Here is a 12,972-nt window from a genome sequence, read left to right as displayed (position 1 = left end):
TGATGAGCTTTATTGAGTCAAAGTAGATTTAACAATACAAAGACATCACATTTTATGGGGCCCAGGGTATATGCTGCCGATTGCGACAATCCATGAGTGAAATTGGCCGATACCGATCCAGGGTTTTTTGAAGCTGTGGTGGTGGGCCTCATGGGAGAGCGGACTGCCGCCGCTGTGTCGTGCCACTGCTGTCTCTGCAATTTTTTTTATTATGACAAAGAACAATTTTTTATGACTTATTTATTTAACTTTTTTCAGCAATCAGCAGAACATGAACCGAGAACATTGCAAAACTTTTAATTTTAGGGCAAAGTTGCTGAGAGCACTTAAAGTGAGAGTCTAAAATGTGGAGCCTCCTTTTGTTACCTGACCTATTTAGTCCGATAGTACTATGTGACTAGTACAAAAGTACAAAATTTTGTACTATTTGACACAAACCTAAATTTTATTTGATGCCTGTTTTTAGAGGAATACTAATACATGGAAAATGAATTGTTCAATAATATATTTTTTTAGTTCAAATAACACAATTAGAAAAATTACAATTTAAATGCTTCTGTTATAGAAGTATAACAGTATAAATTGAGAGTCCAGGGTTATGATAGCACAGGTGCATCCAACTTGCAGCACTACGCTATTAAAGCTACTTTGACAAAAAGAAATGAGGTGAGCTATTTGTGTTTTATGTGACTGCCAGAATTGAAATTGTACATTATTTATAAAACACATCTCCACACAGTGTGCTCATTTGTCATTAAATACAGACGTCATGTTTGAATAGAACACTTATAAACATACTAAGAGGTGAAGCAAATATTCTTTGGTGAACTACATCACTTTCTTAAAGCTTGGACACACTATGTGTTTATGTTCAACAACTTAGACACACAAGTAGTGTTTTGAAGACAATCCATAAGTATTCATCATAACAAGAGAGCAAGATTGGTAAGGGACACTTTTAAAAAGTAAGTTGGGATGGTGATGGATGATTGATATATGCCATGAACGTGACAGCCACTTGTAGCTCGGCTGTAGGACAAAAATGAGCTACCTAGCTGCCGCCAGCCAGGCAAAGTGTGTGAACAAAAATGTCAGAAAGTGGAATGAGCTGGTATAGATAGACTAGCTGTCTATCTATAAGCTGTCTTGATAATAAAAAACAATGTGAACAAAGTCAACGTTAAAGCTTTTTAACGTGCTACGCCAGCAAGGTATATTCGTGGCATGTTTTGCAGGGTGCAAAATTGATATCACTCTCACAAAGAGCAGCTAAGTTACACACGGCAGACATGTTTGTTTTGGGTTTGTTACGCCTGTGCAGTGTAAAGGAAAGTGGGTGGCCTACGATCGCTACAGGCTGCATGCTGCAACAGTACGTGCCAGAGATGATCGGCTTTGAAAGGCATTTATCGGTCTATGCCGATCATGTGCTTTTTCACGTAAATCGGCCCATACTGATTGGTGTCTGATCGATAGGAGCATCCCAATTAAAAAGACTTGACAAAATTCTTCCTACAGTAATTCCATTATCTTCCATGTGAATATGTATTTTAAAATCCAAACAAATTTGAGGTCTTTTTTATGGAAACCTGTTTGCACCGCTGAAAGAAAAAAAACCATCCAAAGGTAAGTCATAATTATGAGATAAAAAATCCAAATTATGAGATACTGTAAGTCATAATTATGACTAGGCAGAAGGCAGCACATGCACAGTTTGTATCTCATAATTTAGACTTTTTGGCTCATAATTATGACTTTTTATCTCATAATTTTGGCTTTTTATCTCATAATTATGACCTACCATTGGGATATTTATTTTCTTTCAGTGGCAGAAACAAGATTCCATAGTTTTAGGTGTTGTCCACGACAGATTTTTCCTCAGGGACAATAAAGTGCATCCTTAGCTTTCCTTACCTTAGCACACCTCACATTCATGCTCAAAGCGTGTCTGCAAAGCTGCTGCTGGAATGCCGTCTGCCTCCAGTTTGTGAGCGCACGGCTGCTCCTGCTGCTATTTTGAGCGTGTGGGTGCTGAGAGGATTGGATCATGAAGCTCCACAGAGAGTGCAACACCTCCAGTCAGGATGGTGAAGAGGAGCTTTCCGCTGGACTGATACTGAACAGTAGCGGAGGAGAGGGGTCACTTCCTGGATCACTTGATTGGCATTGATTGTGCACTGACTGTTATTCCTGCAATGATTGGATGTGTGTTCATTGACACATGAACTCATCGCTAGCAATCGGCGATCCTTCTAGTATTGGGGACTACACAGGATCTGGTTCTGGTCTACACTTTGCAGAGGTCCTGCAGGTATTTGCAGAGCTCTACAGTGCTAACATTACAGTCACATTTTTACAGCAAAATCATGCTTGGTTAAAAATCATCAAACAAGCTGACTGACACTTTTGGCTGCATTTTACGATATGTTGCGAAGCCTACTTAAGGTATTTTTTTTTTTTTTTTTTACAAAGTGGCAGGCCTAAACACATAGCGGGCTCATCTATACTGGGACAAGACAAATAGATAATTCTAGCTCTACTGAAACATGTACGTATGTGCAGCGAGTTGATAGCACACAGACGACTTAGCATGTGCTACCGTGTCACACGCACACACACGCTCAAGATGTCTGCAAGCTGCCAGCGAGGACGACAGCTGCTGGCATCACGTGCACTTCCATTTCACAGGCTGCTTGTGATGATGATGATGATTGTGTACATTGCACACTGCCAGCGAAAGACTGGCAAAGACATCTTGGTGGTGGACATGGTGCTGGGTCAGGTTGGAGATCCTGGTCCAGCTGTGGAGATGCTCCTAGGTCAGTTTGGTGGTTCTGGCCCAGCTCCGGTGGTGCTGACTCACAGGAGGCATCGAGCGTGATTGCTGATAGCGGGCTGCGTGTGTTTGAGTGCTAAGAAAGAGCAGCTCATGCATTTAACATGAGCAAGCTTGGAAATGGACAGAGGAGCTATGAATGTTTAATTAGGCCCACATAGTTTATTAGTCACTGTGCATGGGCGTGCGCACGTGTCACATGACATTTGGTTTCATTTCATAGTTTGACATTTCCTGGACTGATCCAAATGAATTTGTTCAATCACAGGAGTAAAGGCATGAAACTTTGCTCGTGAAACGGCACTCATGATAACTTTAGAATTATTGTACCTGTTAGTAAAGTGAAAAGTCTATAAAATGCCATTTACTCCATAGGAAATCATGTAAATAGAAATAATCTGTTCCAGGCTCAAGCTGTGGCCATTATAGCACCATTATAGTTACCCACGAGAACGTTTTAGGTCAAAACGGCAAAGTATTTTGTCATTTCAGCCTCTCATCTACACGGGAACGGCCTTCTGGGTGGCATAAAACTGTAATAATAATATAATAATATAATATACATGTATATGAAGGTGTCCGTATATGAAGGTGTCTGTTGAGGTAGCTGGCACAGCTCAAGCTCAGCTGACAGTGAGGGGACTTGTGTTAATGCTTGTCTTTGTGTGTTCATACTGTATATATAGTGTGTTCACAAAGACTCAATGATGTTGTTGTCCTCCCGCAGAAGTGCTCTCCTGGGAAGTTGCGGACCTGAGAAGTTGGTGCATGTGGGGTGGCATGTAGTAGTGTATATCGCCCACTTGTGTCTGTAGGATGGTGTGGTGTGTGTGCATGTCTGTTTGGGTTCCGTGAGGTAGGGGTGCTTGCATGTGACTGTACATGCGGGCACCATCTTGTCCACTCAGTTGTGCAACAGGGGATGGCATTGCAGTTTGGCCCTGCGGCATCATATTTCTGAGCAGCAGCAAACTTTCTTTAAGGGTGTCTGTGATGGCAGCAATGTTACCGTTCAGCTGCCACATGTTTTCAGTGTTGCGCCTTTCGGACTCTTCCATGAGGTCTCTCATCCTCCTTTTCAGCTGAAGATCCTCCAGGGCAGCAGCTTCCATTGGGGCCTTCCTTTTGAGTCTGTCCTGTCTGTGGTTGTCGAGTTTCGTCTATGTGAACAAAGACGACAAAAACACTGTAATGCACGGTGACATTAAGTCATCTTTTTAATAGCCCATCCATTTTCTATACCGCTTCATCCTCATTAGGGTCGCGGGGCCATGCTGGAGCCTATCCCAACTGACTTCGGGCGACAGGCGGGTTACACCCTGGACTGGTCGCCAGCCAATGGCAGGGCACATATAGACAAACAACCTTTCACACTCACAGTCATACCTATGGACAATTTAGAGTCGCCAATTAGCCTCACCTGCATGTTTTTGGGAATGTGTGAGGAAGCCGGAGTAAACCCACGCGCACACGGGGAGAACATGCAAAGTCCACACAGAAATGCACAGAAAGGGAGAATCGAACCCAGGTCTTCCCGATCTCCAGGCTATTCCTGTATTGGCCAACGTGCTAACCACTAGACCACCGTGCGGCCCTTTTTAATAGCCTTTATGTTTAATTTAATGAACATTTATGTTGTTAGTTGTGTCTACGTTTTACCATAGCATAACATATAGCTCATGGCAATTAGTGCTAAAAGGAACGAAGCATTATCAAACCTATCTGCAGCAAATGTCTGCGATGGCTGACCACTCCAGGAGGAAGACTGTCGCTGGTGCTGGTACTGGTGCTGGTGCGAGGGGAGTCTAGAGAAGCCGGAGAATCAGGCGGAGGTGTTGATGAAGAATCATCTTCTAGCAGATCCCCACTTTTGATACCAGATGGGATGGCACAGGTTGCTGGCGACGCACCCCATATTTCCTCGCAAAGTAAAAAAAAAGTATTAGCGCCACATGTCCGCGGCCAAAACCAACGGCATGCCGACATTTGTTCCGGACCATGGTTTCCGCTAAATGTAATTGATCGTGGCGATGCGCCACTACAGAATAAAAACCGCCACACGTTAAAAATATTTTTTTTAACTTGAAAACAATTTTAAGTCCTATATTGTATGAATGGCTATCTATGCTATATGGATACATGTGTAGCTTATTATTTACGTATATACTGACCACAATTAGTTTGAAAACAATTTCAAATATCACAAAAATCTTTCACTGTGCTTTATTTTGATAAGCATTCACCAGAATCACCTGTCTGTCGTGCTGGCATTTGCGCATGTGACCAGATACGCAACACGTCTTGTGTTGACTTTCACTTTGTTTTTTTTATTATTGGGAGAATGAACAATAGCCCGTAAAATGTGTAGTAAATTGACGACAGCTTGTCACATGCTAAGCCTATCGATGCCAGCGTGTGTGATCGCTCACGTTTCAATCTCATTCCACTTTCTGGCGTCTTTGTTTACATGCCTGGCTGGCGGCATCCAGCTGGCTCGGAGCTACAAGTGGCTATTACGTTCATGGATACAGCAATCATCGATCATCATCACACTTTTTAAAGTGTCACTTCACAATCCTGCTCTCTTGTTATCATTATAATACTTATGGCTTGTCTTCAAAACCTAGTTGTGTGTCGAAGTTGTGCAACAGAAACACAGTGTGTACAGCTTTAGACAGTGATGATATCACAGGGGTCTCCAACACGTAGCTCGTATGCTAGCAGTAGCTCACCAGCTGATGTTGAGTAGTTCACCAAAGAATATTTGCTTCACCTCTTAGTATTTTATAAGAGTTCTATTCAAACATGACACCTGTAGTTGATGACAAATGAGCACACTGAGTGGAGATGTGTTTTGTACTGTAAGTAAAGTGCCATTTAAATGTTGGCAGTGCTCTCCGCAACTTTGCCATTAAATTAACAGTTTTGCAATGTCCTGGGTTCCTGTCCTGCTAGTTGTTGAAAAACGTTAAATAAATAAGTTAAATATAAAAATAATAAGTTAAGTCATAAAGAAATTATTTGTCCATGAAATTAAAAAAAAAAATGCAGACGCAGCAGCGGCATGACAAAGCAGCGGCAGTCCACTCTCCCATGCAACCCACCACCACAGCTTCAAAAAATCCTAGGGGAAACCCTGCGGACTGCCTTAAGTTGTGCCGTAACCTGGCATTTACTCACATTACAGGGGTTGTGAGGGAAGTCCTTCCCTGCAGCCACGTCCCCAGTAGCATACTGCTGCTGAAAAGCCAACATATTATCAGAATACTTGGACTGACACGACTCCCAATCGACATTGTCCTGATACTTTTTTACTCCACAGTGGAAGTAATTCCACTTCGTCGTCAGACAAAGGACTCTGGTTTTTGTTTTTGCACTCACCATCTCCTTGTTGTTGTTTTTGTTAGCGTGTAAACAAAGGCCACTTTCTTCTTCTACAGTTTGATGTGTCACATGATTCAGTCTGTGTGTGTGTTCACAGCGCCACACCTTGTGTGCCTTGTGTATTACATCGTTTTCACCCCAGTGATGCGTTCCCGTATGGATGCAACTATTTAGGAATCCGGCACAGTGCAGACTTGACTTTTTTTCAACTCGCCAAAAAGAAAAAACAATCCCAGGAACATTCCCGTGTGGACAGGGCCTTAGCCTACTGTACAGGCATTGCCTTAAGTAACATTTAAACATGTGTGTTTTGAAGTACAGTTACATGCATACCGCCACCTACTGTACAGAGTTGTAATGACAAGCTCCATTCACACAGTCCCTTGTGTTTTTGAGCGAGGGCAAACAAGTAGTGCCAAATCTATTTGTGGCTATCCAAATGTATTTGTGGAGGACCGTAATGAGGAGGAATGAAAAAGACACAAAGGCTTTAGGCGGTTTGTCGGCCATGTTGCGGGCAGCAGTAGGGGGTGGAGCCACACCTCCAGGCCTTTGAGGATTCAGGAGGCGCATCTGACTGTATTCGTCTTCTCCTGGGATTCCTGTAGTCTCCTTTAGTGTTGACAATAATCCAGTTGACCCTCAGGAGAGATGCTCTCAGTCCCAGCTGGGACTCACTGAGGAGATCTTTTGCTGTGACAGAATGACTGGAATGTTGGGATGGAGCAGATGGCGGGGGAGGGCCCTCTCTTGTCTCCTCTGAATAACTTCTTTCCCTTTTGCAAACTTCCTTGTCCTCTCTTCTTTCCTGTCTTATCAGGAATAAACTTTGGGTTTTCCAGCACATTAAAGTGTGACAGGGGGATGGACGAAGCCCCTCACCCTCCAGTTCAGAGGATAGATGAATGAATGAATGAATGAATGAAGGGTTCTCACTAAGCTTCACAAAGCCAGCAGGGTCAGTTGCAAAGCGAGTGCAGTAAATATTCAGTGGCCATCCTGAAAGTAGTGCAAGTGAGGGAGAGAGAGAGCGAGGAGGAGGACACCTGATAGGGCAGCAGATGTTCTCACCGCCATCTGTCTGCTTCAAGCATTGATTGCGGCGGTGCCTCTGCATAGGCCTCGCCACACCTAGAGCACAGAACACACACACAACACATAGAATAATGATGTCCACTCACTTGATCTATGATGGATGGATGGTCATAAAGGTAGGATGCAGATTGTGGTAGATGTTTCCGGAAAGTTCTTATCAGAGCTGCTTGACAAAGTGTGCATTAATTAGAAATGTAATAAGCTGCTGTGTGTGCAGTCTTACTTTACAAACTTCTTCACGGTGTGAACATGGCACCGTCCTCCAGCAACGCTCTTTAATCTCCATTGGAATCGCGCGCTGGTGAATGTCGCTTAGCCGAGCAGAACCGACGCAGAGGAGCGGGATGAAAGCGCGGGCGGATAAAGACAAGAGGAAGACCTCACAGATGAAGCAAGAAAGGAATGCAAAGTGAGGAAAAACAAACGTTGCATTCAGGAATAATCGGACAGACAGGAGAAAGAAGGTTGCAGGAAGTGGCTCGGATTTTGGGCCTCTTGGCTCAAACTGTGTGCATCTCCTCTTTGGATGGACTTGGAAGGCCGAGTTCACAAAGATGTCATGGACGAATGTAAAAATCTGCAAACCTTTTTACTTGACAAGTTGATCATGGAGTCATTTGCTGAGTCAGACATCAAATGACATTATCTGTCATTTGTCTGTCACCCTCTGCCTGCCATCATGACCCCAGCCAAAAATTATTACCTTTCTATTTGCACACTAAACCATCATTGTGGTCTGTCACTGGCTAAATAACTACAGCCGTTGTTTGAAATGGTTTCCCTCCATTTGTGCATATATTTTACTCTCTCATCTAACAGAACTGCTGTGGTAATTTTTGTTTCATGTCTTGACTACAACTTTTGTACTAAAGAAAAGTAATTGGGTGCATTTTGTTAGCTGCTGTGGTAGAATCTAGGCTAATGCTGTGTATTTTGAAGCTTAGTTTGTTTGTACTGAACAGGAAATCACTGTTTTAATGTTATGTAACTAGACAGTAGTTATGTTGCTCTTCTGGCACAACACATGTCGATGTCCACTCAAAGGAAAACCGCACTTTTTTCGGAATTTTTTCCCATCATCCAGAATCCTTATGTGAGACACGAAGACATACAGTATGTCTTTCTCTTTTCGGTGCTTTCTAAATAGAGAAAAACTGCCAGCATGAGGCAGCTAATAATGCATATAATGGGATTCACCTATTCCGCCTATACAGCCTTCTGTTACAACACCTCTAAAAACTCTTCAACAACATTGTATTGTTTTATTTACATGCTGTGAGCATGTAGTAACAGACACATTGATGATAACATGTAATACTTACAGTATTTTGCCGTATTATGGTGATTTTAAGCATTACCCGAATTTCCTTCCTGGGCACATTGATTTCACATAGCCCATATACCAACGAACGCTACTTCCGTTAACAACGACATAGTGAGCGTTTGCTGTCACTAATCATGGCAGACTTTGTGAGAGCCGCCGCCGACTACTGCTTTTGACTTTTATTCCCCCAAGCAGAGAATAACGTTGCTGGGTGCTAGGCAGATCTATAGTGAAACACTAAGCCTTTTTCGTAGCGTTAGCATGTAGCACTAGTGCTAAACGTTTTATTGACAAAATAAGAACAGTCACAAGGTTTGATCTCACTGGAGCTGGTAAATTCAATTCAAACTCACAGGTGATGCAGCAACTTAAGTAGTTTACGTTACCTCAGTTTCAGTAGTTTACGTTACCTCTCTGTCGTGGCGTGAGGCATTGTGGGCGGCGCTGTGAGCATACGCCTGAAAAGTAGTTCTTTGGTGTTAGCGCCTACAATAGCAATGTCGCTGTAGCTTTGTTAACTCATTCAATACCAAAGACGTAGTTATGCGTTTTTATAAACCCAAACGCCTGTTGTACGTCTTTTACGTTTTTTGCACGAGAGGCAGACGGAGGTGATGATGCAACACCCCACCAATGTATTCGGCTTCAGAGCAATTTTAATGCCATAAAAACGGCCACTACTTTAAAGGGATAGTTCGGACTTGAAGACATAAAGTTGTATGACATCCCAATCAGCAGTAGACTATATCAACAGTGACTTACCCCCCCATTTGGTCCTGTGAGTCCACTTCTGGTCGGATTTCCGTGACGAAGAACGTAGTTCTGTTTAACTCATTCAATCCCAGCCATTGATCCACAACGGTCGCATCTTCATCTGCGACGGAGCGGCGCGGCCATCTGGTTTACGTGTGTTCCACAGCGGAAGAAGATGCGAGCGTCTTCATCACATACACACGAATGGTAAGGCGACAGTGCGCAGGGACACAACGGAGATCCGAACCCAGATCTTCCAGATCTCCTGTCTGTGTGGCCAACATGCTAACCAATCGGCCACCGTGCGGCCCTTGCTGAGTTAATCAGAAACAAAGTTAATTTGTATATTTTGAATTGTACTTCTTGTTTATCTGACGAGTTGAGTCAGAGCAACTGGACTGGCTTGATTGTCTTAAAGATGTTTCACCTCTCATCCAGGTCCACGTCTAGTTGCTGTGATTCAACTCCTCAGATACACCATGTACTGAAAACCTTTACACACACTTTTTGTTCAAATAATTTGTGAATTTGTGGATAAAAATGTATTACTGAGCACGAAGAGGCAGGCTATAATACTATAAATAAAATGCTATAACGTTAGAAAGTAAGTGCCCTTTGCAAACTTTACAAACAGGCCCTTTACATAGAAGGTATTTAAGAAATTTCAGTGGAAACATGTCCACAATTTGGGTCGCCGCTTGTTATTGAGTGGTGACGGTGGGTCCTGCAGCCAAACCAGTTGAGAACCTCTGCTATGGAGAATCTTTGAGTGTTTTTTTGCAGTAGGCCCTTGAGCGTTCCTGTCACATGTTCCTTGTCTTTGACAAGCATTAAATATGACTTTATGACCTTATTTATGACTGTATTATCCATTTGGTGAATTGGCAGTGGGCAGTTGCGTGCATGCGGGTGGGGGCCTACAGGATTGCAATCACCAAATGTTGGCAGCTCTGCTCGTCTTCCGACTAGCAGAAACCTCCTTAGAGACTTTTTTTTTCAAACGACGTTGGGTGATGTCAGTTGCGTGTGAACTTTGGCAAGATGGCCGACAGCGAGGCAACAGACGTGGCGTGTGATGACAAACATGGCAGGAGCTTTCGTCTCTCTGATTGTCCTTGTCCCCTCGCGTTAGAGAGACTGCCGTGTGGGCTGCTGACCACTTAGCCACATTGCAGCGTTAGTCACTTCTCTCTTCAGGAGGAATGCTGTGCTGCTGTCACACCTCACTGGATAGCATGATGATGATGATGATGATGATGATGACACAGCATCCAGCTGGGATCAGTCCGGGGGCACGCTTACCTCTTACCTGGGCTCTATGAAAAAATGGATGGTCAAAAGTGTGCTGTATGTTGTGTGTGGTCTCACATGTGTCCCATTGGTTGGTGCGTGGCTGAAAGTCACCAAATGAAATTGAAACAGACGTATTTTTACTCTGAGCATTGAAAGCTTCACGTCAATCTGATAGCAAATTCCTCTCGTGAATATTTCAGCCCATGTGGTGTTAAACTGGGTCATTTGGAACGCAAACACATCAAGCAATTATGGCCAATTAATGCTCCCATCTCCCCTCTGGATCTCTCTGTGTAACAGCTCCTTCTGCTCCATTTGATACGCTTTCCACTGTGACAGCCCGTACATGCACAAACATGTCCTCTGGTATGGAAGCACACCATCAAGTTCACAGGCTGACCTGTGGGAGTGCTGAGACATCTGGTTAGCTGTGTGAGCTACCGGTGAGAAGTCAAAATGTTGATGGATGATACATTCTTTGGTACGGTGCAGTGCAGGTGTGCATTGGTGCAAATGACAAACACAATGACAAGCATAGTGTATGTAGGTAGTATGTGTCTGTTGGTGTGTATGCTGCCACCTGGGGGCTTGGCTTGATTGTTCATGTGATGGCAGGGACATTGCCCCACCTATTGTTTGCATATATAACCAACAAATGCTGTTCTGTCCTCCTGCAGGTTGGAATGGGTGGAGATCATCGAGCCACGCACACGGGAGCGCATGTATGCCAACCTACTGACGGGCGAGTGCGTGTGGGACCCCCCGCAGGGAGTCCGTATCAAGCGCACGGGAGACAACCAGTGGTGGGAGCTGTTTGACCCCAACACCTCGCGCTTCTACTACTACAATGCCTCCACGCAGCGCACCGTATGGCACCGCCCCCAAGGCTGCGACATCATCCCCCTGGCCAAGTTGCAGACCCTGAAGCAGCACACCGACGGCGCCAACCCGCGTCCTGCAAGCGGAGGCGGGGCGTCAGCAGACAACAGCCCGGGTCGCAACAGCGGGGTCAGCCGGGAGGGAAGCACCTCCTCCTCACTGGACCAGGAAGTATGTGACAAGCAGGGCAGTAAAGAGGAAGCAGAGCGGTGAGTGAGGCCTCCTTTGACCTCTGCCTCACCTTCATCCTCCAGTGCACCGTCGTGTGCTGTGATTGGTCCGTGTGCCTCGCCAGGGTCATGCTGGCCTGCGAATGTGTTACTCATGCACACGCCCACAGGAGGACAAATGTTTTGTGAGGTCATTGTCTTAACGCGCTGCTGCTGCAGTCATAACGTGACGCATCAATTAGCATCTCATGGCAGCCTGCCTGACACATTTACACTCAGCAGCAACATCTGTGACACTTTATTACTAGCTAGCCTAGCAACCAGGGCTAAAAGTGTCAACTAACTGAGGGTTGGATGAGGATATCTGCTCCTTTTCCACATCATCTCCATTACATCACTTTAGTCTTACATTAAAAACACAGGATAGAGGTCACACATCTTACTGGATATGCAGCATCTCTCTCTCTCTCTCTCTCTCTGCAGAGCTGCTGAAGTGGCAGTTTGTCTTCTCTCTGACTAATAGCAACAATTCAACTGCACGTGGCTCCGCCTCCCTGCACAGCCAAGGTTACTAGAGAGGAATGGAGGGTGGATGAAGTCTTCTACACTCTTGTTTGTGAATTTGGACTTTAATCTTGAAAATAGTGTCGAAAGTCTCCCCAGAAACTGTTCTTGGTGCAAAGAGTCCTAATACTTTTGTCTGACATGTTGCATGAGGCAATGAGTTGTCTTTTAGGAAAGGTCAGGTGAGCTGGTGAGCATTTACGCTCCCGGAGGAAAGGTGAAGACCGGGGAGGCCCAGTGTATAGATTAGGGATGTCCAAACTGTGGCCCGCGGCTGTTTTATTTTTAAAAAATATAATTTAACAAGAAAACGAAAAAACAACCAGCACAAAAACCACAAAGCAGCAAAAATTGAAAAATCTGCATTAACTTGGCAAGGAAAAAGTCAAAATATTAGGAGAAAAAAGTTTTAATCTAATGAGAAAATGTCAGAATTTTACGAGAATAACAAAAAAAATCATTTTAGTAGTATACAGTGGAAATATTAAAGAAAAGAAGACAAGGCTTTTTCACCTACATGACAAAGCTGAGGCCGCATGATGGCCGAGTTGTTAGCATGTTGGCCACAGTCAGGGGATCTGTGTGGAGTTTGCATGCCCTCCCCATGCGTGCGTGCATTTTCTCACTGGTACTCTGGTTTCCTCCCACATTCCAAAAACTTGCATGTTAGGTAA

The 12,972-nt window shown here is 44.2% G+C and overlaps 1 protein-coding gene across 2 annotated transcripts in view; it reads left to right on the top strand.

Annotated features, from left to right (window-relative positions):
• The window catches only part of arhgap39 (Rho GTPase activating protein 39), a 29,940-nt gene that overhangs the window by 10,747 nt on the left and 6,221 nt on the right, over positions 1–12,972 (top strand). The window contains exon 2 of one of the 2 annotated variants that reach the window (XM_054788896.1): positions 11,363–11,773. In XM_054788896.1, coding sequence (XP_054644871.1) covers positions 11,363–11,773 — 411 coding nt within the window. The other variant, XM_054788897.1, reaches the window with a different exon arrangement.

The sequence above is a fragment of the Dunckerocampus dactyliophorus genome, chromosome 10 (assembly GCF_027744805.1).
Source record: "Dunckerocampus dactyliophorus isolate RoL2022-P2 chromosome 10, RoL_Ddac_1.1, whole genome shotgun sequence".
Lineage (NCBI taxonomy): Eukaryota > Metazoa > Chordata > Actinopteri > Syngnathiformes > Syngnathidae > Dunckerocampus > Dunckerocampus dactyliophorus.
This window is presented reverse-complemented; position numbering and strand designations above follow the sequence as displayed.